Below are 27,573 nucleotides of genomic sequence, written 5' to 3'. Positions count from 1 at the left end.
AAATATTTTCCTGCTTGCAATCCACTAGAAAAAAATGGATTTTAATTAAAAGTGATAGTTTTTTTTTTGTCAGATTTTAATAGTGATTTTATTTTTTTCTCTATTCAATAAGTCGTTTGTGTACTTCAGACTAATTAGAAGACGGGGAATTGGCTAAGACCGATTTAGCCTAACTGGGGCCCGGGGCAAAAACTTTTTTGGGGGCCCCCTCTGCTTCACTACTTCATTAATAAAGAACCGAACTTTATGGAGATATTTAAATTTTTCACCTCATTATAGATAACAAGAAAATGGATTGAAACCTAAAGTAGCTATAAAGTCCCTCCCCCTCCAATGCTAAGACGAAATATCGTTCTGTTAATTTCATTGATTTTCTGAGAGTTCTACGTCCATCATGCCGAGTGCAGTTTTCTGATTGTTATCTTTGTCATCTAGCTGATAAACATTCATATCCTTGCTGATATTAGGGTGGAATTCAGCTAAATTTACGCAATTACGATGGCTCAATTAAGCGAATCAGAAACCTGTATTTTTGTAAACATATCTTATTTTGTGATAAGTAAAAATACATGCTTTTGATCGGCCAAATTTATCCATCGTAATTGCGAAAATTTAGCTCAATTCTGCCCTAGAAAACCATGGATTTACAAAATATAGATTGTGTCCATATGATAGATTAATGAAGAAACTAACATAAAACTGACTGATTTTACACAGTACTGATATTTTGTTTTAAAAAAAGCTCATTAAGGAAGGAAACATGAAATAAACTATCTATTCGATTTGGGGCCTCGCCTTCGATTAGGAGGCTCGATATCGGGACAACTGCCCTGTACACCCCTGCCTTAGTCAGGCTCTGGGAATTAGACGATTACCCAGGGCTTTGTTTTAATTTATGAGTTTATTCAAGGTGATAAACAATTTGAAATAAATTATACTTTAAGTTTTTATACTAATGCAATATAATTTAATTATCGATGTAATAATAATTTTTAGTATCACATTTGTATGCAAATTACTAATGTAATTTGCTTCCCATTCTCATTCAAAAAACCATTCAGTCCTTGTTATGTTTTTATGGTGAAGGGAATTATCATTAACCCGCATTAAAAATAACGAAACCCTAGAGCAGAACAACCAGATGATCAGAATGTCTATTTCGTTGACAGATGCCTCAACTTTGCTGTGGAAATATGCCTACTGATTTTCCTAGAAAGATTCACTTATAAAACTTGAACCATAATTACAGTAACAGATTCTCAATTCACCAATTTTGCCCTCAGTTACCAGTTAATATTAAAGAAAGCCAAATTAAGAAGAAAAAAAAAAGGAAAACTTTCTATACGTACTTAATTAAAATTTTTTACTTTTCAAGTAACAAATCACAAATGAAATAGCTATTTAATTAACTATGAAAATTGATGACAGACTAATATCAATTTGAAACAGCTTGCGTTAACAAAATCTTACATGTAACTGAACTAGTTTTTCTCCCCAGTTAGCTAATTTGAGTGTTGTTATCATTATTTTCCCAGATGGCGCGTTCGAATTTTGCGATTTAAAGTAAGCTACAAGCTATATTAAAACTGTCGCATTAAACTTTGAAATGTGTTAACCTTTAGCAACACGACCCCGACACGAACTATCTTTTCGAACTACTAACTTCATATTGTTATGCATGTTAATACCGCAAATTCTTGCATCATCAAATTTAATATTTCGCTTGTTTGTTGGCATTTAATTTACCAACAAATAATGTTTATATAGCCACTAAAGCTATAATTATTTTTTGATTTGAGGACAAAAAATTGATATGAAGTTCAATTATTTTTGTTGAATTATTCCTAAGTGTTAGGAAGAAGTTGTTAATCTGAGTTGAAGTTTTTCTTTTATGTAAAATTTGCTAAAGATTGAATATCACCTTTTTGGAATAGTTTAAAACCTCTTCTTAAGTTTTTTTCGCATATTTAAGAAAACGAGATTTCTTTCTTACATATGTTGCCCATAAATTTTGTATTAACTTTTTTTCATGAAAACAGGAAGTGCATATGAAATCCTTTAAATACGTAATTTAAAATAATCTTATACAACTGGGGGATATTTCCGTATCATGATCTGTGGCGCTAACTACAATCGCCAATGTGCCAAATAGATTTTGTACTTGCAAATTTAAAAAAAAAGAAGTTATTGTTTACCCGGGGGTGGCTATGAGTCATAAATTTCGAATTGATCCCTTTCTGTGATGTTTTTCAGTTTCTCGCGGGCCACTGCCCGAAGTTGCCAAGACTTGGCAGAATTCTGCCACGGATCACGATACTGAAATCTCCCTTACTTACAGAAAAAAAAAAGACTCACATATAGAAGGTTAAAAGAGCTTATTAAATAAAATGTTAGAAACAATGAACATTTTAAAATTACAAAAATCATGGAGTTTTATTAAAAGAAATAAGAGAGATTTCAATAAAGATGTAAATTGTTTTAAAATTTGCTTATAGAGAAATGAGTAGTCCGTTACTATTACTTTTGGTATGCTTATTCAGTGAATTTTTAAATAGTGTGAGAAATGTTTTGTTCATTTTGCTGCGTAAAGTAGGGGTGAGCACCATCCCTTGAAGAGGCAAGCAATTTGAAAATAATTTAATTGTGTTTTCAAAGGTTTAAATAATAGGAGATTTTTGTATGGATGTCTGTGCTAATATAATCGATAAGTTTTTGGGGCACAGTAGAAACTAACAAAAAACTTCAGAGCGTAGGGCAAATTTGTAAGAAAACTTGTAGTCATTTTTAAGCAAGCCACTGTATTTACAGCAACTGAGCAATAACACTTGGCGATTTCAGTTGACATAAATAGGTACCCTTATAGAAATAGATTTTACAGTAAAGCTACTGAAGATTTTTTTGGGATAATGTGGTATTTTGATCTGTCAAACCAAGCATAAAGGGCAAAGCACCAAAAGTATTTTGAACTTGTAAATTTAAGATAAAAAATCTGTAGAGGTTTGCTTCAAACTGACTGCAAGTTATACCCTTCAAGTTGGTCTTCTTCTGTGATGTTTTTCTGTTTTTAGTTTCTTGCAAAACATTGCCTAGAAGTCACAAGGATTTGGCAATTATTTTGACGTAAATCGGGACACAGAAATTTCCCCCCTTTTTTTTAAGTATATCTTTTCAGGTTTTTAAGATTAATGGCTTCATAAAATATTCTTTCGTAAAATAAAAGTAAGTTATTCATTCCTCAGAAATCAAGTAAATAAAATTTGATCAACTGGGAAAACAATTATCTGAAAATGTTCAGACTTTTTCAAGTAAATTATTATATTAGTTTATGAATTGAGAAATACATTTATGAAGTCTTTAAATGTTTAAAAACTTTACACAATTTTTTTTCTCCTTGATATTAAACTGAAACATGCTTCTATAATGTTGAAATACCTTTTCAAATATTGAAGTAAAAAGGTTTTATTAGGTGGCTATTATATCAGAATTGTATTTTTATGATCTTACATTTATAGTCTTTTTATGTTTTATTATCTTCAAATTATAGATTTCATATTTTGGATTGAAAATTTTGTAGCAATTTTTTAAAGTAATTTAGTTTTCTTATTAAAACCTAATTTTTAGAATTATGTTTATTACTTTTGTGTGATTTGTAAAGTATCATTTTTATGTAAAGTAAGATGTTATTAAAATGTGTTTTAAATTTTATTATTCATGTATTAGGTGAACAACTAAGTTTCTACCATTTTTTTTAAATGTTTGAAATTCAGGGGTTTTTAGCAACTTTAAAGGAGTTAAAATTTAAGCATTTTATCTGGCAGTTTCACTTGACGTTTGATACAAATTTTTCTGCAAAAGTTGGTTTAATTGCACTTCCTGGAATTTAACTATAAAATAAGAACAAGGTGCATCTTTAAGGTCACAATTTTTCTTTTTCAACTTTGCATACAAATCACAAGCTGTTCTTTAAGCTATCACCATATCACATCTCTCCATACACAGAATAAGTGTCAAATCGACTTTTGTGGCCTTCAAATCTTGATTAAAAGCTTGAAGAAGGAAGTATCAAAAATGCTCATATTTCTTAACTTGACATTTGATTTTAATGATCTGCAAATTAACATGTGGAAGCTTAGTTGCAAACCCAATATTTTTTATATCTGTCTAGGCTGTCTGTATTTTATGCTTTATTTATTGCTAAGGTATGACCTAAATTTAAAGAAACTGTTTAATTTTATAACTGGTAAGTACCCTATTTGAGAAAATAGGGTATTTCAAAATTATTATTTTTTTTGTTATTGTTTGTTTTAACTAATTTATATTACTGCTTAATATATTTAAATTATTTTGTTTATGTTTTTTATTTTTAGAGCTATTTTACTTTTAGTTTTGTACTTATTAGTAATTGCATTCATTATCTTTAGATATATATGTATATATATTTCGATCTTACTGACTGTTTTAATTACCTTTGTCAATAATTTTGAAATATTGATTAAGATTTCTTTTTAGGAAATATTACATATTTATGGGAATTTTTATCACTACTGTTAAAAGATGAAAAGTATCCTCACTTAATTAAATGGGTCCATAAAGAAGAAGGCAAGTTTAAAATTGTAGATTCAAAAGCTGTCTCAAAAATGTGGGGTCTTCATAAAAATAATCCATATATGACTTATGATAATATGTCAAGAGCACTTAGGTAAGATATATATTTCCATGTATTCATATTGAATATTCCATAAGTGGTTTTTAAATAATACCTATTTTTTTCAATGTTTATATCACATTATTTTATAGTATGTATGGAATTTATTTGTTTTCTACTCTGCTGCATTCTTTGAGGAATGGTTTTTTCTTTCCATCATCCGCAATAACTACAAAAGTGGTGTTTGAGTTGTACTTATTTTCACACAGATAATAATTGTGATATAATGATCGGGAGATTGGGATGAGCAAAGGTTTTGACTTAATACCTTCACTAGTGTTTTTACGTAAACAAAAAACTCAGTATAAATTTGCTGATTGATTCTGAGACACTAAGCATAGTACAGGTACATTAGCATTTCAAACTAAATGTGTAGTTTAACATTGTTTCTGTTTAATGAAGGAATAAATATATGTTGTAAATTAATTTCAGTTGTGATTTTCAAAGTATCCTTCAAATGTATCTCTTGAACATGTTCTTAATTTCATTTCTTAGGCAGGCCACACACACTGAGAAAGCAAGCGGTAAGAAAGAGGCACACAAGTAACTAATTCCTATACTTAAGCATTAGAATGCGCAGAGTTTATTTACTACCTATATTTCCTTTATTAAGCATACTTTTTGAAAAATTTTATTTCAATAAATTGATTTTAAATGTTTTCAAAATTAGATTTTTAAATCTATTTTTTTTTATATGAAACAAAATACATAGTCTCTCTAATTACGTTTTTTGCATTCATACGTCTCAAACATTTCGATTTCACAATAGTGTGGGTAATTTTTTTAATTTTAATTATTCAGTATTTATGCTATAATACTCTGGTGTTAGTTAATTTAAGTTCCCAGTTCTTTTTCAATGGTTTTCAATTTAGCTACTGAAAAATATTGTGGTTTCAAGCAATGTAAAAATTTTATATAAATTATCCATATAATCAAATAAAGCTTTAAAAAGCACCTACAAAAGTCAGCAAATAACTCTATTTAGTTGCAAGAACGTCAGAGGACAGTTTGGGATGAGCTTTCTTTGATTGGAAAAATCTTATCTTGCCTCTGTACAAGAAACAAGGACGAAGGTAAGGGAGGGGTTTAGGGGGTTCAACCCCCATTGTAAAAAAGGCAATTTTTAACATTTTCTCAATTTACTCATTTTTTAAAAAAAAATATTTTTTAAAAAAATTTCTGCCTCCTTTAAAGTTTTTATTAGTTAGAAAATGCCATCTTAAAATTCATTTTACCACATGACAAAACCAATTCACCCCTCCTTGTACCCATTCTTCAGTATGGAAAAATGTCCACAGCTTCAAATTACCCTGCTTATCTATTCATATCTTGATATTTATGGGTGTAGGTTGTAAGAGAAGATAACTTGTTTGTTTGAATGTGGTTATAAATGCTTCATAGGGAATATTTCCTAGAATTTTGTGGGAGCATTTTTGGGATTGAAAAAAGCTGTAAACAGTGGATGGAGGATGCTACAAGTGTGGTTCTAACTAATAGGTAAGTTTAAAAAGGGGGTGACTCTCAAATCGAACTCTTTCTTGACATTTAGTCATGCAATGTTTACTAAGATGTGCTCAAGTTTTGTTCAATCTTTATGGCTGTCTTCAGAACTTATCGTATATTTATTAAATATATTTTTATTTTAATTTAGTGGAATATTTCTTTTTTTTTCTTCATAACCTTTCATTAACATTTTATTAAATTTTTATTAATAATTTCCATACCTACATTTAAATCATGACACTAGTTATGAAAATAGTTTATAACTTATTAAATTAAGTAGTGTATGTAACGGATAAAATTGGATTGGATTTTTCAAATGCCAATTTATTTTAGAAATTAGTTCTAACTTTGGTTTTTATAATCGTTACACTGTTATATTTATTCGAAAATAACTATTATTAATAAAAGGTACTTAAATTTTATAAAAGCAGTAACTCTAAACATATGATTAAGAAAATGAAACAAATTTGTTTTCGATCAATTAAGTCATAAATATACAACAATTAGTTTCAGGTTGACAACTGAAAATCTGCTCCAATTTAAATACTTTTACATAATATATATGAAATAAAACCATTTGAGTTATTTAAAAAAGTAAGAAGGAAGTTAATAAATTAAAGGAAATAAGTTATTTTAAAGTCAGTTTTATGGTCATTGAAATTGAGTTGCAATGAAATTTAAGATTAGGATAAAGCTTAGAAGTGAAGTGTTTTTTTTTTTTTTTTTTTTTTTTTATATATAAATACATTCCTGCATTTTAAGCATTTTAAATTTGAACTTGAATATCGGATTTTGAACTGAAGATTGATTGTAAAGAAAGATTTAATTAGTCACAATTGATTATTTTTTCTTATTTCTAATATAGTCATATTAAGAAAAGTAGACGAAAGGAAGAAAAAAAAAGAGATGTAAGATATTGAAAAACAGTGCTTAAAATAAGCACCTTTTATATAACATCTATTTTTAATTTATATTGGAAACTTATAAAGAAGCAAAAGTTGTTTTATAAAAAATCCAATTTTTCAAATTTAAAACAGTATTATTATCAGTATTACTCTTTCTGAAAATTATGTTCTTCAGACGAATTAAATCTGTAAATTATGAAGAGAGAGAAAGAAATATGCAAATCTGAAACCTACAATATATTCATCCTCTTTAAAATTCTTGTAAAATTTTCATACATTGATGTCTAGATTACAGCAATCATGCTTTTGCTAAATGTAAAGAATATCACTAGAGATGAAAGTGTCTATACTGCTCTAAATGCAACTTTCATTACGTATTCAAAGAAAAGCAATCAAAAGGAGTTATAAACTATGTCCAGTATTAAAATAATGGAGAAATCAAGCGAAATAAAAAGAAGAAAGTAGCTAATGTTAATTGCTCGTGGGACACATAACTATCTGAAAAAGGTAAACCCTACGATGGACAAAAGTGCTTCAGTAGATGGCGTTTGAAATAACATCATTAAAATGTTCTTTTACTATATTTTATCTTTAACTTTTATTGTTTTCTTAACACAATAATTTAGTTCTCAACATTTGTTTTTATATCTCACACAACTATAATTTAGTAATTGTAATTGCTAACAAAATTAAAAAAGCATTTTTCATACAAATTTTTATTAAAAGTGTGGACTATTAGAAAAATTTTTTATTCACTTTCATACTTATTTTAAATAATACTCTTTTATTATTCATGCAGCTTTAAAATCAATATACCTTACTTTATCGTAAAGTAATCAAGTGAATTAGGAAGATTGGCGTTAAATAAAATTATTGTTTTTATCTCATATTTTGTTCCTACTTCAGTTTCTTTGTACATAAGTAAAAATATCAATGATATTTTACAGGGATTTTCTTAATCTAGGTGCGTGTCCATGTCTGGAGGCTGTCCCTTAAAAAACCCACATGTCATCTTCTTTAGAATCGTGTTTGAACATTTTTTATCGATTCAAAAGTGTTTTTTAAGATTGAAGAAGTTGTAAATAGCTCGGGATAGAAACTTTACCATGATTCAATACAAAATACTCTGTGAAGTTAGTATTGTTAGAAATAGATTCCATTAATATCCACGGGGAGGAGGCGAATTATTGTTAAAAGGATATCGTCGTTGAATTGGCTCAAAGTAAACATAAATTCTTTTTTTTTTGGAGGGGACAATAAAGCATAAAATAAATCTCATGCTTAATTCGTGTCAAAGGACTTACAAAAGCAAAATTTTTGACTGTGAAATTTTTCAAGAAGGCATCCAAGGAATGATTAGAACACACACTGGCTTCCATAGTCAATTCAGTTCAATAATAAAAAATTAATAAAAGCCTGCTTGCTTTATTAAAATACAAATTTCAGACTAAAGTTACTTTTGTATTATTTTAAGTTGGATCTAATGAGACTGTACATGAGTCAATGAGACGAATAGTTTAAGAGTTGCAAGTCGTTTTATGCATAAAAAGAGCTATATTTGTCATGGTTCACACTTTTTACTTTGCTATCTAGGGACTATATTAACATGTAAGGTACATTTTCCGATGAAATTTTTTTACAAAATTGAATGAGATATAATTCGAATTTAAATAAGTTGTTTTGTAGTTACGAGATTTTCTTCATAATAAGTGCCATTCAAAGGTAATACATTTTGTATGCATAAAAAAATCCTTTTAACTTTTGAAATATATGCCTTTTTGATTCTTTTTTGGTCTTATTCGATTGAACAAAAAAAAATGCATAGGAAGCAATACCTCACTTGTCTGTATAGCTATGTAAGATATGTAAATAAGTGCAAGTACAAAATTTTATTTTTTTGTACATAAAGTGCTTAAAACTTTTAAACTATATATCTGATCGTCTTGTAATTGATCTTATATAATTTAGCGTGGTAAATAACATTGGAAAATTTACATTACATGTTCAGATAATTATTTGATATTAATTTAAATTGTATGCATAAGTCATGTTAAAAGAAGTACTGCTTATTCATAAAAACTCTTGCACCTTTTGAAGTTCTTGTTCTATTAACTCGTGCATAGTCTCATTTCTGTAAAAGTGTACATAGTAATAATGTAATACATAGCAATTGAATACATAAGAAACAATGTCTTGCTTAAATAGCAAGATCAGGTGCGTAAATAGGTATAAGTACAAATTTGTGCTTTATATACATGAAATCCTTATAACTTCTAAACTATTATTTCAATTGTCTCAGGATTGGTCTGGTCTCATGCAATTCAGTGGAAAAACATATGTTAGAAAATATGCCTCACCTGCGTGTCAAGAAAATATTTTATTCGCCCATTAAAAAGGAAAAGTGTACAGAGGAAAGTTGGGGAGTTTTTTGAGTATCATTTATAATTATATAACAAAGCTTTCTATGGAAAAAAAGCTTAGTTATTATTTTTCTATAACGAAAAAGTCTAACATTACTGGGCTGTAAGGTTGAAGTTTAGTTTTAAATTTATTAATGCACTACTAAATTTTAAATATTCAAGGGCAACCAATGTATATTTAAAATATGTCGAGAGAGCATTAGTATTAGACCACAATTTTAAATTTAACCTTACTTCAATTTAATAATTTTGAATTTCTGAACAGCCCCATGGAAAAGTTATACCTACGTGCTTGACAAGAAACAAAGAAGAGCTTAAAGTATATTAAAATATTACAAATTTTTCTCATTACCCTCAGTTTCCAATATAGATCATAAGTTTGCAGAAATATAAGGTACACTGCTAAATCAACAAAATACTGACTGTCATTTAAAATATTCAAGTTTTTGAATAGATAGCAATGTCTTCTCACCTAATTCCCATCTGAAACATTCCTATACTGCAACAAGTTAAAATGGAAGCAATGCAAAAGTATTTTACTCTAAAAGCAAATGGTCATAATTAACAACTAAACATTGATTGTAGACATTAAAATTTTTTTGAAATCAAAGGTAAATGTATTTTGGATTTAAAGAATTTTGTATTTTTCTATTTTAATGTCTGTTATTCACTTTTTAAGGGTTCCTTGAAGATTAGACGCAATTCCCAGTTAAAATGTTGCATTTGAATATTTTTTTTAAAAAAATTCAATGCTTACTTAAAAAGTTTTTTTTACGTAAATTTTTACTATTTTGTTAATAATACACCCATTTAAACTTTTTTTAAGAAGTGCTTCAAAGTTTAAAAAAACAGTGTGCTAAAACAAGAAATAAGGATTAATGCATACAATAGACCAGTGTTCTATTTTGATTCATTCTCACCTTTTCACTATTACTATAAACTCATTTTCCTGTTCTAAATCTGAAAACATATTTATTACATTCCTTCAGATTTTGATTATTTCATAACTCCTTTTAAAAATTTGATAACCCTGTTTTGATATACCAATGTTTCCATAGTTTTGTTTTTATGTTAACAAAAAAATAATTTAAGTATGAAAAATAACAATTCAATTATTAGAAAATATTATTAGTATAACGAACCAATGTGTTATTAGCCTATTTTTGTTTAGTAGGATGCCTGTAACTTTTTTGTTTTCTAATCCTTATATCGGACAATGCAGGGATTAGCACTTAAGGTTTCACTATTAATCTATTTCTTTAAGTCATTTTTATTTGTAATATAATCAAGCAGCCTGGTGCACAAAGATAAGTCAATAAAAGTGGAAACAATGTTTTGATAGCTTTTTGACCAACTTTTAGTGACTGATTTCTCTTTGAATGTGTCTACTGCTGGGGGATTATTTTTCAGTGCAAGAAATTTATCAAACTTTACTTCTGGAACTTTTTCAACAGACTAACTAGATGGATTAGATTTAATTTTAAATTCATATCAGAGTTCAGAAAATCATACCCTAAATTTATTTTGTGTGTTGCTGCAAAAATCAAGTGTAATCAGACTAAACTCATTCCATTCTTGAAAATATGAAATTCTTATCTAATGGGGATGTCCCCTCTATTTGGGAACCATTGTAGTAGACTTTGATTATGTAAGATCACTATTGAACAGTTAGGGTGATATTCTTTGAAACTATTGCTTTTTCCATGCTTTTGAATTGTTTCACACGAATTATGTGATTAAATAATTTCTTTTCATCAATACATAGGAATTCCTATTCACACTATGTGCTTTCACGCAATTTAAAAGGAATCATTGTATTGGTGTAGTAAATTATAATACTGAGACGGTTTAAAAAATTTAATATTTTATAAAAAGCTTGATTTTTGAAATGTTACAGCATATTTCTCCTCGCTAAAAAATTCCAATGTTCAACATACCTGGGTTATGTAAAAGTTCTGATTAGGTATCTGATTCTGATTGCATTTATTCTAATTTGTGAGTTCTAATATAATTATGTAAAAAAATCAATTTTAAAAACTATGTGAAATCTAAGCAATAATTGCCGAAAAAACAATAGTAAATCATCACAAATTGCAAGTCAAAAAGTTAATCCCATTAGTGATTTGAAATCATGTGCAACAATAATATAATATTAAAAATAGAAAGATTTAAGTACCATAAAGAAATGCATCATCATAGCTGCCGAAAAACCAAACGACAAGACTCTGACATGCCAACTGCTCCGGACACACCAATATAATTAAAAAAAACGGTAAATAACTACAAAGTAAATTTTGCAAATATATGACTATTTTCGCGTGCTTTTTAAGAGTTATAGCATGACAAAACTATAAAAAGTGGTGAATTATATAAGCCTACAAATTATTTAGAAATAGTGGTGGATAAAAATCTTCTAAATTAAATTTATTAAACCAACAATAACAATTGATAAACTACCACTTTAAAATACTTATTTGCTGTCCGGAGTAAGTTGGCATCTCTGAAGACTACGTAAATTTCTAAATTCTGGATTGGAGAGTATTAAAAAATTTCTCTATAGCGACTCAAAATTTGTTTGTAGTTATATAGTATTGAAATATCAAGGTTGTCAAGATCATGTGGAAAATTGTAGACTTTCTGTTAAAAGAATGAACAAAAACCAAATTCTTTTTTTATACTTTTGGGCCTGTAACTTCAACTCTGGGAGCTTAAAATTAGAAAATCTAAAATGCTGAATTTTCAGTAATTCAGACCTTCCAAAATATCCAGATATTCAAGGTTATGCGGTATTTTTTTGTTACATATTTCTGTTCATCATATGGTAAAAAAAAATAAACAGCTACTTTTTTTTCAAAAGAGTCAATTGATTATTGCCTGAGATTCATGTACCCTTTTAAGGGCCCCTATTGTTGAGCCACTGTTTGAAGTAGAACGTTGCAAATTTTTTATTAATTAATTTTTTCTTATTTTATTTAACACACTACAACTTACAACGGCTATTCATATCATACTTATATTTTATTCTATGTGTGTTACATGTTATTATTTGAATTAATAAGTAAAAATATTACAAAATCTGTAAAAACTGCTTTATTTCACCTTCTTTAAAATTGAACTGTGTTTTGTTCAGTATTTAAATATATTAATTTTGAATAATATTTGTCTTAAAATTTCATGTTGAATATTTAATTAGATATATGTTGTTGATAAAACTCATATGTTATGTTATATTTTTTAAGTATCTTACCTTTCAATTTGTAGTAATTAAATAGGAATTTTGCAGGTATTATTATCGGCAAGGTATAATAGCAAAAGTTCAAGGTCAACAATTAGTGTATCAATTTCTTCCATCATTGCAAAATAACTTTCCTGTTAACATTAGTAAGATTGAAAAAGAAAGTAAGCACTGACGACTGTATTTTCTTTACAATCAAACATTGTGTAACCATCCAGCTATTAATTAGAAAGAGTAATAAAAATCCAAATATATTTCATGCTTAACTGCTCGGTTAACTTAGTATTTGCTCAAAGTACCTTATGTGTATGCAAGATATTATTATTATATCTTGCATATACACATTATTATATTTTATTATATTGGGAATTATAACTTACAAAGCCTAAATAAATCAGTATATGTAGAAATTTAATGGATATTCAAATTATTTAAAAGAAAAATAATAATAAAAAAAAGAGAATTTCAATGCTTGTTGTGAAACACAAGAAAGTAATGAAATTGGCCCAAAAATATGGTTTTGAAAGAATTATATTATTTAACATTTTAATGATGAACTGTCTTTCCTTATTTTTAGAGTCGAACAAGTTACTGAAACAATAAAATCTTTTTTTATCATTAATTTTCAACTACTGAATTGACTTAAATGCCCGGTGAATGATATTTTTGATTGTGATAATTTTTTTAATAGATTATTATTGAGGCCCCAAACATTATTGAGGAAACAGAATTTATATCTTTAGAGTATCCTTTGTCAGACTGTGAACACTCATCTCCATTGCCCTTTAAATCTAGTAAAATTAAGCAGTAATTTCTAATGATTTTTTTTAAAAACATTTTTGTCCTTCCTTACTATTGGGTGCTTGTATCATCCCTGACCTTAATAGTTTCAACTGTTTCCAAAATGAACTGTTTCTGTCTTTGATTTCTTCAATATTTAGTTTATTTATATTTATTAATATTTATTATTATATTTATAAATTTGGTAGAATAGTTAAAGTTCCTATTTTTTTAGTATTCATCAGTAGTAGTTGCAGCAAAATTTCTTTTGGAATTGTTTTTTCAAACACATGCTTTTGCTAAACATTTATAAAATATGAAAATATTAATTAAATGGGTGAAATATGCTTTGACAAACATTTGATGGCATTTTTATGCTCACACAAAAATAGCTACATCTTTATTTTTTAACATATTTGATTGAAAATATAACGGCATATGTATTACTAATGAAGTTTCAGTAATATTATGTTCAGTTTTTTCTTGAAATTTCTTACAAATTTTTTTTTTATACACACATGAAATTCTTCCAATTTTTGGCAGAATTTCCAACTTTCTGAACTTATTTGTCGATTACAGCATTTGTATACAAATATTAAAAAGTGCAATGAAATTTTCCAGAGAGAAAATAGTGAAAAAAAAAATGCTGTGTTAAATGTCTACTTTTGTCTTAATATTTCTACATTATTTTGTTGTTTTATATTTTTATTATTTCATTCTCTTTAATAATCATAATTTATATATAAAGCTTAACAATTTGTTGGACTGTCAATGTACATATGTAGTTAAAAAAAACTTTTAAGTAAGGATGTAAATAATTTAAATGTTTTCTTTTTGTGCAATTATTTTCACATTATTTATTTATTTTTTCATGGTTGAGTTGATGAGTATTTTCAGACTTTTTGTTCTTTTCTCACTCTCTTTAATAAAGAGTTATTCTTTAAAAAATAGAAACCTTGCTTTTTTTTTTAATTTTTTTTCTAAACAATCAAGCATGTCATGATAAAATTGTAATACAGTTTTACATACCCACAAAAATGTTTGGAGAAATTTTGAGCAATGAATATCGGAAATAGCACAGCTGTTCACATCAACTCCCCTTTGCCTTCTAAAAATTCAAGTAAATTGATGAAGATATGTATGAAAATTAAATATTATTAGTGCCATGTGCATTTAAATACTAGATATTTTAACTATGATATTATTACTTTAAATCTCTCATATTTTTCTTAATTGAAGTTTAATATAACATTTTTAAAGAGTGATACAATGGTTTTGATTTCATGTTAGTTACAAGTTTGAGCTCTCCTTCTTTTTGCATTTTTTATTTTATTACTGAAACAATAAGCTTGTTCTTGTATTGCAAAAGTTGTGTGGTCATCATTGAATGTCAATTAAAAGTTTATTTTGATATATATCATCTAGTAGCAGTGCAATATATATAATTCATCTTAAATGTTTCATTTAAATTTTTTCTAAAATGCTATATTATTTTCCTTTAAATGCAACACTTTACTGCTTTTCTATTGTTGTTGTTATTCTTTTATAATATTTTAATACCAAAATATATACATATTTTAACAATTATAAGCTAGTTATCTCCTAAAACATAATCATATGTTGTTTTCACTTATTGAAATATACATAATGTCCAAATTGTTAAACTCAGTGGTTTTTCAAATTTAAAATTAACTTTTACTGATTGTTCATTGATCAATTTTTATTTTGTCAAAATCAAAGAAAATTTTAGCCATATTGTGTATTGATTAATTATATAATTTACAGGGTTGTTACTTTTCTGGAAAAGTTTTTAAAGAAATAAACTGGTAGTAAGAACATTTCCTCAGTCCTTATTTTTTGGGAAAAGTAAGCTATTTGAAATTACCACTACTTATTTACACTGTTGATGCACATATAGATGATATACATGTTTTACTTGTTAATAATTAGTGGTACCCACAGTGAGTTTACTTCTCCTGAAAGAAAGGTGGAAATGAAATGTTCATATCAGTTTTTCATCTTTTTTTGGATTAGTAGCAGTTCTAAACTTTAATATAGTAAAACCTGTCACATTGACCACATTTGTATGTTGACCTCCATTATCAAGAACCAAATTTATCCTATTGTAATAAAATGGTGCAAAATCTTTATAATTTATTCCATCTGTCTTATATGTTCACCACTGAAAATCAGATTTGTCAAGGAGTGTTTTTCTAAGACTTTTATAAGTTAACCTAAAAAAAAGGGTAAAAAGAGAAGTGCAGATTAACAAACAAGTTGCTACAAAAAAGTGGTTTTACCAATAGGGGATGGGAAGTGAGTGCGGTGGTAGCAGAACTTCTAATTATTTAGTTAATTACACTTCTATCTTTACATTCTTTTCTAATGTTTCGAAATTCATTTTATTTTAATTTACACATGTTGCTCATTTGGAGTTAGAAAACCATGTAAACAAATTGAATTTCTCTAACCTCAAAACCTATAGCCGATATTTATAGGTAGGGTATTTATGGAATTTCTTGTCAGTATGGTCTTGTGTATGTTGAACAAACTGAACTATCCCTTAAACTTTAATTTAAAGAAAATTACAGACATTTTCAAAATTTATATATTAAACAATCTCCCCAGATAGCTGGAATTCTAATCATAGGTTTAAGTTTTCTTCTCTTAAAATTATTCAACACTGCTTTTGAATCACTGACATTGATATCTGGGAAGCATTTTATACAGTGAACTCTTGCTACTACGATATCCAATACAACAACTCCCTTTATTGCGATAGTGTTTTGTGGTCTCGACTAACTTGCATATGAATTAATTTCATGCTCCTCTCAATATTACAATATTCTCTGAAGCAATAAACCTCTGTAAAACTATTTTTTTTCAAAATTATTATTGCTTTTCAAATAATGTGAAAAATCTTATTTATAATCTTTTGCCATTTTTTCCATCTTTTCTGCCAAGAGAAGACTTACTTCTGACCATCCCAAGAGCTTCCATTCTTGGCATTGCCTCCCTTATCTCTTAAGAAGTCACAGATATAAACCTGAATTCTATCTGAATTCATTTCCTTGATGTTAAAAGCTGATCATGAGTCACAAATGACCACAAGTATCACATTAACACCTGAAAGAGAGTTTGCTCTGTAGAGGGTGGGTGGAGCATCATTTACAAGTCAAAAATATTTTCGTGTTTTGGACTCGATGCATACTTTATTGGTTGATTTGACAGTCAAAAAAATGAATGAACCAACAAAAATATCAGATTATTTTCAATTAAAATTGTTTTCAGGTATGTTTGCAATTTTCTGAATTTATTTCAATTGTTTTTTAATAATTAACCATAATTAACACTCTGCAAATTAATTTTTTGCATAATATATAAATACATTCATTGTTAATACATATATAACATTAAAATTTAAAAAAAAATCTTATTGTGTCCCCAAATTATGTAAGCCCTCGATATAACAATATATATCTCTACAACAATATATTTATTTTGTTCCCAAAATATTGTTGTAGCGAGGTTTTACTATGTTTAAAAAAATTCTAATTAATTGGTTAATGACCTTTTTATTTTCCACTTCTTGTATACTGGAGGTTCTCCTCATATCCCCACCATACCTGTTTCTTATCATTCTTCCTTTTGCTTGATTCTCTTGTTCAAACTTGTCTTCAGTCTTCTATTAATTCAACCATTTTTTCCTTGTTGAAACTTGTTAGTAATATTCCTTCTATACCTCCCTGACAAAAGGTTTTGACTGAAGTATGTCTGTTTTGTGACTTAATTTATGTCTTAGCTTTATTTCCAATGGGATAATGTTTTTCTAAATTACAAGTTCGTTGTGTAACATAGATTTGCATTCTTTATATATAAATAAATATTTTTTGTTTATATTAACTATTTTTAGGAAATGCATAAAATTATTAATGATAATTGAAAAGTAATAGCAATTCTTATTTTAAAACAATATTAGATTATTTTTCTAAATATCAATTCAGTTGATTGTTAATTTAATAATTTTACTTAAAAGTTTAGAATTGTATTTTCCAATGTTTGGTTTGGAGAATTATTAAATAATTTATAATTTTTGTTATTTTGGCCTTTTTTACTTTTTTAAATGTTTTAAATAATAATTAAAATATTTTGTTCTGTTTTTTTATATTTTTTATAATTCACTCAATAATTATGTTTTACTTTGCAAAAATAAAAGGTTGTGATTAAAAAATGCGAGTTTTGAAATATCTTTTCAAACTAGGATCTTGGAGAAATTCTTTTTTTTTTTCTAAACTTTTTGGTAAGTTTCTTTATTTTTTTATATTGTAAAGTTCTGTGATTGACTTAGAATTTTTAATAAAATCTTTTGTTTTTATTTTTAAATCATTGTCTTTTATTTTAAATAAGCATGACTTCAGACAATCATGTGTTCAGTTTTAAATAAGAATGATTAATTTTCTATTCCTATTTATTTTTACTTAATGGTGATACAATTTCTTTTAAGAATATTTTAATCTCAATAAATCTATTTGGTTTAGCAAAAGTTTAAGAAGTAAAGCAGTTTAATTCAAAGAAAAGGTAGCTGTGCAGCTGTATCCCTTATATTCCTCCTAAATGTTTTTGTTACTATTTTGCTTGTTTTACGCAAATTCTTTAAATGATGTCATGATATAAATAAGCTACAAAGCTGAATTAAACTTATTATTTTAGGTTTGTTCTACCTATACTGCGATCTTATATAAAGCTACACATTGTTCAGATTTTTACTTTACTTTATGTAGGCCAATAGTCTGCAAATTGTTCTATAACGTTGTTTGCTCACTTTAAGTCCAAATCGAAGGCAATCTCAATTCGCAAAAATAGTTACAGTTTACCAACCCATGTCATAGATCTTTAGTGTAGATAATCTTTTTTACTGCTTATATGAAGTCATTTGTGCTATAAATTGTGTTGGGTAATTTCAGTCAATTTGCACATATTTACTTGTATCATGTATTTTTAATTTTTTTTAAAGTATAGTTATTAAAAATAGCATCTTTCATGACTTAAATTAATGGATGCAGAACCGGATAATTTTTACAATGAAAACTAACATGAGGTAAAAATATTTTGAGAATGATTAGTTTACTCAATAAGACGATGCAAAACATCCCAAAAAATAATAAATCTAATTTTGTATCTGGTTATTTTATCATAATAATTCAAACTTAAAGATACTTGCTTGTATCATAAATTTATTTTAAATATGCAAATGATACCAAAGTAAACTAAAAAGTCTTATCAAAAAAGGTTAAGAGTAAAATTTTGGGTTTAAAAGCATATGTTCAACTGTATGAATAGAACATTTTTTCCTGCCACACCATTAAATAAGAGTATTTTAAATGTGAAAATAGGTTCCTTAAAGATCTTGCTGTAGCTGATGTTTACAAAAGTTTTAATTTAACTTTTTTTCCACAAAGCTTTTGATTGTAATTATTATTTTTTTAAACTTGAAGTTTTGTTATCTACTTTATCTTGTTTTATTTCATGTGATTTGAGCCAAATTTAAACTTATTTTTTACGTAATCTTAATGTAATTCTACATTAACTCTCTTTCAAATGGTAAATTCAAAAATAGATTATATTTATCAGCTTTTTATCTAATACCATTTTTGAGTTATTATGGCTAAAAAATCAATTTCTTAATTCACTTATTGAAAAAAGTTTTTTTTTTAAAGTTAGCAATAACCAGTAAGAAAAGAACAGGCAAATATGGGTTCCATCTAGCACCATAGAGGACATATGAATACTTTATTTACGTTCATACAATAAAAACAAAGTTTTCTGCTCTTGCACATTGCAGTAGAGGGTAGGGAAGTTAACACCAACATAATCTCTCAGGAAATTTGCTGCTAGACAGAACTAAAAAGGAATTTATGATACGATCAGCTTTCACCGTCAAAATTGATGAGTACTACCCGTGAGAAGAACAGAGCACTAAGTCCATGGAGCACATCTTTTTTAGCTTTACAAAAAAGATGTCAGCACCATATAAGTCTGCAATCTAAGTGAGACATTCCATAGAGTCTATTTAATAAGTTTTCTTTTTTTCTTTGGATTAGTGAAACTTTCTACACGTGATATGTTCCATCAGTTCTGGAAAAAGATACATCAAGGCTGTCCATTCTGTATTATTTTGATTACAATAAACATTTTCATAAAACATTATGTTTAGGATTCAAGAAGAAAAGTTATTTGCATAGATTCTTTTGTAAACGAAACCTAATCTACTTTTATATTCAAAATGTGATTTTTTGCCACAGGCTTACTGCTTTTATACCTTTCCTTTTCACAAGCTAGTCACAAAAATATTTATTCTGCACCTTAAACAACGCAAAGCAGTAGCATGTGTAACAATCTGTAAATAAAATTTTGAAACAAAATAAGTATAATATTGATTTATCCCCCAAATAATTTTGTTTCTAGTTTGTGCATTTCTATACTAAGTTTCTGGACATAAATGAGGTTTTCCCATGTTTTGAATGGAAGCTTTCAAGTTCTCTTCTGTACCATGAACTTGAATCAAACTATGTTCTTCTCAATGTTCTTTAAACATATTTGCAATTTAACTTTTCAGGTTTTTTTTTTATATATATATTTTTGTTATCTAGGATTGATCATAAATTAGTTTTGAGCTCTTCGTCAGCAAGATGATTCAGGGACTACCCAGGGAATGGGCTTTTTTGCTTGAGTTCCACGGTTTGATTGAACCTCGTTAACTCCATTTGAGCCGCTTGAGTTACTACTTCCACTCCCAGGAGGTGGTGCTAAAAAACATAATTTATTATTAAAACATATTTTTAAAATAATGGCACATTTTAAATTTTTTTTGGATAAAATGAAAAAAAATCTTTTCAAGACAACCATTTAAATCACAAAAAGTTTCTGATATATCCATCAGAAAAGGCTTGATAATATAGTTTTTTGATAAACATAATTGAACTAAGAATATTTATAGGTGATGATTGTTTAACAACTTTATATTGGTCACAGCAACTTCTTTAAAATTCAAATATTGAAAAATTATTTTAACATATTATTTGACACACTATAAGCTTTCTGATTTTTTTTTTTTTTGAAATTCCATAGAGGCATTCTACTAACGTTATTACCAATTTTATGAAGTTATTAATGATAGATATTTTGCTTTACATAGCTGATTAAAAATCTTGCAACAGGTGGTCTTGCTATTATTAAAAGCACGTTTTCTTATTTACTACGGAACACAAGTTTAAAGTTCTGGAAAGGTGACCGAGTGGTTAGAGTGCCTGATTGCGAAGGCATTGACTGAGGGTTCAAATCCCGGCATGAATGTTTTTCTGTGTGTTGTCCTCTGTTGTGTGAATGTGACCCACCCTATGAACGGATATGTGTGGCGGGGGTAATGTTGCTCTCCTCCATAACTTAGGTTCACAGGTGCCCACCAGGTAACAATAAAAGAGCAACAGTTACAGCATCTTCTAAGGTGAAGAAAGTTCCGTGCCTGCCATTATTTAAAAAAAAAGTTCTGGATAAAGCATTTAAACTGTGCTCTCAAGAAATCAAATAAATAAATAAATGCTATAATTATTTTACTACTTCGAGGTATTTATCTCAGAAAACATATTTTGTGCATTGAATTATTTTTGATTTACAAATTTTATAAAAATGCGAAAAATTTTATAATTTTTGCAAATAGTTCCTAACTAGAGTTGGATGATATATCATGAAATATCAATATTTTTTAAAACCTCGACAGGAAAAATATGTTATCACCGTATATCGTGAGTATGTTGAATATATAGATCCACAATAAACATTGAAAAATATGAGCACTCAATAAGCACCTAAAATACCGAGAGGCGAAAATACTGTCATTCCATAAATACCAATACTTGAAACTACCGATACTATATTGTGGCTCAATGAGTAATGTCTACTTAGTGGAGGAAGAAAAAAGAAAACCTTTTTCTACAGTGTGTCGCGCTTCAAGGACAGTGGCCACAGAGCTTTGTTTTATTTGGCACTATTTTAGTGTTTTATCTTGGATTTTAGAAATTAATAATAATAAATGTTGATTTTTTTTTTGTTGAAAAATTAACCTTACTCATTAAATTTTTTTTTATAGATCATAGAAAAGCCTCATAAAAATTAACATTTTTCTGCCATGATTATGTCAGAAATTTCGATTTATAAGTTGCAAAAGTATATTAATTTATTTTTTAATTAATTATTGTTTGTTACAAGAATGTATAATTTGTGAAAAGAAAATTATTTGTTTTTTTATAGTTTCTCATTAAATGTTATTCTCCCTGAAAAATTAAGAAAAAGGAACTTATAAAAGGAAAATAACTTAAAATCAATAATGTATATTTTGTAGAATGTTGCATACTCATAAACATTATTGAATGTTTATTTTCAATATTTGGTAGTTGATATTTAAGATTTCTCAATGAGTGAAGAAAAATAGTCATTTTATTTGCATTGCAAAAGATTGATAATTAGGATATATCGTTAGAATTATAAAAGTTTAGAATTTACAAATTATTTGTTAATTATTCTGAAGAAAAGCTTGTTTCAATTTGCTTAAAATATGCTTAAGGATTTAACGTCCCCCATCTGGAATTATGCTAATTATATATAATTTCAGTCACAATTAGCTTAGAACATTAAATCGATTAACAGCTATAAACATTAGGTAAAAAATTATATATTTTAGTTCAATATTATTGGGTATAATATAACTAATATTTAGATTTTCAAATTATATTTTTTTTATCTTGTTTTTTTGGATATAGATCAGCAATCAAGATTGACTTAAAAAGTATTAATTTAATGTATAAGAATGTGTGGTTTTACTCATTACAAAAACTATATTTTTTCTCTCTCTTACTTTATATATTTTTAACTTTAATAATTAATCTGTTATCTTTAAAATTATGATTTTCGAAAGTAATTTAGAAAAAAAAAATTTCCCTTCATTTGGACAAGAAAATATTATCAAATATAAAGACAGGTAAATAATATTATTTGAAAACATCGCGATATGTTGTAAAATTTCGATATTTTCTGACAAAATATATCGTGATTTTAAAAACTGCAATATCACCCGCCACTATTCTTTACGTGTAACAGCATACTAGAAGTAAAAGTAACATTAAATGGGGCCAACTATTGAGACTTTAATTCTCAGATTGCAGATTCTTGTGTCTGATATTAAAATGTCGGCACTAATTATTGCGTATGTATTTCCATGTGTGCCCTTTAAACCATAAAAAGTAAGAAATTGTTAATAAAATCTATTAATATGATCAAAAATTACGATTTAAAGTATTTCTTTTCCTTTTTCAGACTGTTGTTCTCTTGAAAGAGCTAAGGGCCAGCTGTATACCCTTCAGATACTAAATACCTAAGCTGACTAGCCTTCATGGGAATTTAAAAAACTGGTAGCTGAAAAATGGTTAAATTTTTTAAAAAGTTTTGAAGGTTTAAAGTTATTTAAAAAGTATTTTTTTCAAAAAGAATAACATTATTTACTATCTCTTATAGAATGTATTGTCCTTATTCTTATTATAGATTTTAATGTGCAGAAGTAATTCATTATATTTCATCTGATAATGATTATGAATCTTTGTTAAAAATGGTCAAATGCCTAAATTTTAAATGGATAGAATTTTTTTTAAAAAAAACTTATTTCTTAATTAATATTTTCCAATTTTTTTTTCAAATTTGTTTGTCATTTAACTGTTATATCATTTAACTGCAATTTTAACTGTTAAAGAAAATGTAAATTTTTATGTCTTTTTATACAAAAAGTTTCAACCATTATAAGGTAAAATCATAAACATTAATGAAAAAATATTAAAAATTATTTTTGCATGAAACTGACCTTGAGTAAGCAGGTTTGATAAAAAGAGGCAACTCTTATTTGCATCAGGCATATAGCTTTAGATATAACTTTTAAACCACAAAAGTAAATAAATAAAAATCAAGGTATCAAATTTTAGGCTTACTTTCTGACTTTTTTTTTTTACTAATGGCAAATTATGAAAGTTTTTCAAATTTTTAAAAGCTACTTTAAGAGTTCATTAATTGTATACAAATGTTCATTATTTCTGGATAAGTTTTATCTAATGCTATATTTGAGTTATAAGCCATTAAAAGTCAGATACCTCGTTTAGCAGGCCAAATTTCTAGCAGATACTTGAAAATTTCAATTGGTTTTCGCAGATCAGCTACTGGAGCTCCAGTTTCTGTATGACACATGACAACAGGGCCAAAACATATTGCCAAACTTTGACTGCTCATTTTGTTGCGGTCACTGTGGCTAGTAACTAGCTTTAAGTGATCCATCAGATACAGCACTGTACACTAAAAAAACAGACTCTATGTGAATAATTTTATTCAGTTGAAATCATACATAGCCTAAACACTACTCTACTGGAGAAATGTTTAAGAAATTGTTCTATACATACAGTTTTTACTAGCAGACAAATAAACAAAGCAACAACAACTATTAGATGTATATTTATTTTCTATTTCTCAAAAATATTTTGACCAATTTATTTAATAGCTTGTCCTTTTAGAAATATTTAGTTTAAGAGGATGCATAATGTTATATACTTTTTGATTTATTATTTTTAAATTAAATAATCTATTAAAGTTTATTAATTTTTTTTACAGTCAAACAAAGTTTCAAACTCGCTACAAAAATTTTTGATTAGCCCAATCGGTTACAGAAATCTGTCAAAAAGGGCAAAAAAATAATAATAAATACATATTTATTGACCAATTTTCAACTGACTGAATTATTGGGAACTTTATTTTCCACTTTGCTGCTATCCCATTCTATATTTTGAGTTTCAAAAACTCAAGCCTGTTGAATGAAGGATACATTTATCAAGAGAAAATACATATTTGTGTATATTTTTCTTAATTTAGTTATTATGTGGAACTAGTTATTTATCATATTCAATATGTTTCTCTGAAATGATTAAGATGGCATTCTAAGTACATAAAATCTGATCATTATATTTATTAGGGTTAATTTTTTATCCTAGTTCACTGTACACTCTATCAAATTTTTATTATTTATCCTGAATCTTAGAGAAATTAATTTTGAATAAAATGAAACTTTTAATGATCAGCTGTGTCAGAAAGATATCTTCTACCTGAAATTTTGAGCTAATTTTCTAAAAGTTTATCTCTTGGTCAAAGAATTAATCTCTTTTCAAATAATAGCATAACATTAGTTTCAGCTAACTGCTTTTAAATATTTGAAAATAAAATATATATATATTTCAGTAATAAAATTTAATTTGGCATTGCTTAATCTTAAAATCTGATTCTTCAAGGAATGTATTTTCCTTTTTTGAAAACTGTTGATTAAAAACTTGTAAGATTAATTTAAAACTGGAGTAAAATGAGAATGATTACATATGGTATATAATCAGAAATATGATTTGCCAAGACGAACACTTACTCTATTGACTTTGGGTAGACAATCTAGGATACTAAACATAAGCTTTGCATTTCCTTCAGGATCTTCAGGTAGACAGACACTGAAGCCATCCACAAGCATATCGAATAAACCTTTGGTGAATAAGGGTTCTGGTAATTCTCTAAGGTAGTCTTTTAGTACACCTAAAAGAAATATTCATTTCATAAATAAAGCAACTTTTTTTTAATTTTATATTAATTTATTTTATTTAGGGTTTTGCTGTTCTCGAATGTGATTAATTTGAGATTTATGATGCAGATTTTAGCTGTCTGAAAATGCTAATCTTTGTTTCAAAATATTTTTGTCGTACAGTTTAACTGTATATTAATTCCTTAAAACTCGGATGGTTTGTTACACATGAACATGCATGTGCATTATAACTGTCAAATAGTTATTTTGTTTGCATTTATCAACCTATCTTCATACCAAATTTTACGTTGCTTGGTCCTCTAGTACAAAACAGTTAATGACAGTCTTTGATTACGGTTTTTGTATTTTTCTTAATTATTAATATGCTCTTCTAAGTGTGTAGGGTTTTATAATATATTTTTTGACAAAAATTCAATAAAAAAGAAACAAGGACAAAGGTTACAGAGCGTCTTATCTTATTCTTATCCATACAGTATCTTATTCCACAACAAATAACGGCACCATAAAATGGTATCAGCTCTAGAGTTTAACGAGAAAATTTTTTTCCACTTAATCTTAACATATGCACATTTTACAACATTGTAAAACATCGTACCCTCAATTGAACCTACATTAGTTAAATATGTGTTGTTTAAGTTATAGCCAATTGGTAGAATCTTGAAAGGGTTGTCTGCGAGCACGAGCTTTGAGAAAATTTATTTCATCTTACTCTTGTGTCAATCCAAAAAATATCAAAATTATCCTTATAGTAAAATCTTAAGATTAAGGACAATATTATGGTGAGGTTATGTTTATTAAAAGAGAACATCTTACTGTTAAAGCGAAGGACGGATTAAGTATGAAGAATCATTCTCTTACGTGATTTCCGATTTGATGATTGATTAAAGTATGACGACGAACGGAACTGAGACAGGCCCTTAATATATCAAAATGTTCATATTTTACACTGTTTTGCATCTTTAATTTAAACTGCATTTTATCATAAAATGGATCTACGATTAATACCTAAAAAAAAGAGTGGTCTAATTGCAGTCAGAGTGTACTAAAGACAATGCTATCAATAACTTATTTTTAGAGCTGAAACTGAAAGTAGAAAAAAACAAAGCATCTTAAACAAACAAACCTCTTATCAATTTTTTTTATCTAACTAATTTTTATGATATAAAACTAACTGCTTAACTTAAACTAAAAACGTAATTTTTAATTTATTTAAAATATTTGTATTACTAATAATTCATAAATCTATTTTTACTCATAATTATATCAGTAGGGATCATTTTTATTGACGCTAACATAAGTAGCATTTCTGCACCAAGAAAATGACATTGATTAAAATTCAAATCGTTTGTTAAATCCGTGTACCTTCGATAACATTTTGAAGCTAACGAGGGAGGTGACCCCAAAGAACGACCATTTTACTGTGGAACTGAGTGGACGCTTCCGAGAGGTTTCACTGTGTAACAACCCGGTAGGATGATAAGTAATTTTTGCAAGGGCTCTAGAGTCGGCCGGGTATTTAATTCAATTTCCATCATGTATTCGGATTAGGCTAGTTTTTTAGATCCGGGATATCTGTAGTTCAGTATTACAGGAATTTGTATTTCTCTACCTCTATGTGAGATCGAGACTGGAGACCTAGATTTGAGTGGTTTAATCAATTGATGCGACCGAAGAACAAATGCTCATTCGAATACTATTTTTTATATCTTATGTGATAGGATCCCGAGTACTTCAATTATGTCGAAATTAGTTCTTTCTTGCTGACTAACTCTGAATTACACTACTTTACTAGTCAAGAAGAGTCACAAGTTTGTTTTACTATGTTCTTTAGTTTTTAATCCATCCTTACTTTTTGGTCATTACATCCCCCCCCCCTTGAGTACGGCCTTGATCACATGAAAATTACATGCATGTGATCTTAAATTTTCATATAAAATAGAAATATATGCTATTTTTTCTCTGAAATTCCAGTTTTTCTCATAGAGTTAACATGTGTATCGGGTCTTACGTTACTAGTAGGGTAAGATCGAGTGATTTGACTTTATCTAGAAATTTTTTTTTTACAGAAAAAGTACATCTATGATTTTTTAGGAGTGATATATTGTATGCAATTAAAAAATGAATGTCTTGATTAAATCCGACAGTTTCCAGGTCGAACAGTTCAGCTTCAACAGGCACTCGAATTTTAGCCTATCCATTCTTATCCCACTTACCCCTGTGTATAACACTGTAACTCTTTTTTAATGTTTTCCTCATTGTGCGTTTACAAGTAAAAAAATTTTGAGAAATTATCGTTTTGAGGTAGATCATTTTATATATTAACCTTACGGCTTGATTTTTAAATGTTTTTTTTTTTT

General features: G+C 27.5%; 2 protein-coding genes across 8 annotated transcripts in view; one reads left to right on the top strand and one right to left on the bottom strand.

The window, feature by feature from the left end:
* The first annotated feature begins 1,585 nt into the window (after positions 1-1,585).
* LOC122269098 (ETS domain-containing protein Elk-4-like) lies at positions 1,586-27,573 on the top strand. Of its 7 annotated transcripts, none has more exons than XM_087155070.1 (4): positions 1,586-1,818; positions 4,510-4,699; positions 12,817-12,932; positions 22,918-27,573. In XM_087155070.1, the coding sequence occupies exons 2-4, from the start codon at positions 4,638-4,640 to the stop codon at positions 22,977-22,979; spliced, it is 240 nt and encodes a 79-aa protein (XP_087011196.1). In that variant the 5' UTR covers positions 1,586-1,818; positions 4,510-4,637; the 3' UTR covers positions 22,980-27,573. The 7 variants fall into 7 exon arrangements, with proteins under 7 accessions (XP_087011196.1, XP_087011193.1, XP_087011195.1 ...); XM_087155067.1 differs by having other exon boundaries at positions 1,586-1,893; XM_087155069.1 differs by having other exon boundaries at positions 1,586-2,066.
* The window catches only part of LOC107453838 (rho GTPase-activating protein 100F), a 102,723-nt gene continuing 94,450 nt past the window's right edge, over positions 19,301-27,573 (bottom strand). The window contains exons 10-12 of the mRNA XM_016070801.4: positions 25,049-25,209; positions 23,739-23,937; positions 19,301-20,354 (exon numbers count right to left, since the gene is read on the bottom strand). Coding sequence (XP_015926287.1) covers positions 20,230-20,354; positions 23,739-23,937; positions 25,049-25,209 — 485 coding nt within the window. The 3' untranslated portion in view covers positions 19,301-20,229. The remainder of the gene's footprint in view (positions 20,355-23,738; positions 23,938-25,048; positions 25,210-27,573) is intronic.

Source organism: Parasteatoda tepidariorum, chromosome 11 (genome assembly GCF_982258835.1).
Source record: "Parasteatoda tepidariorum strain Cologne lab strain chromosome 11, Ptep-v5.0, whole genome shotgun sequence".
Lineage (NCBI taxonomy): Eukaryota > Metazoa > Arthropoda > Arachnida > Araneae > Theridiidae > Parasteatoda > Parasteatoda tepidariorum.
This window is presented reverse-complemented; position numbering and strand designations above follow the sequence as displayed.

Coding starts and splice junctions, on each gene's coding strand:
- LOC122269098 (XM_087155070.1), top strand. CDS start 4,638: ATGTGGGGTCTTCATAAAAATAATCCATATATGACTTATGATAATATG. Junction 4,700..12,816: donor AATATGTCAAGAGCACTTAG/GTAAGATATATA, acceptor GGAATTTTGCAG/GTATTATTATCGGCAAGGTA. Junction 12,933..22,917: donor TAGTAAGATTGAAAAAGAAA/GTAAGCACTGAC, acceptor TTCCTTTTTCAG/ACTGTTGTTCTCTTGAAAGA.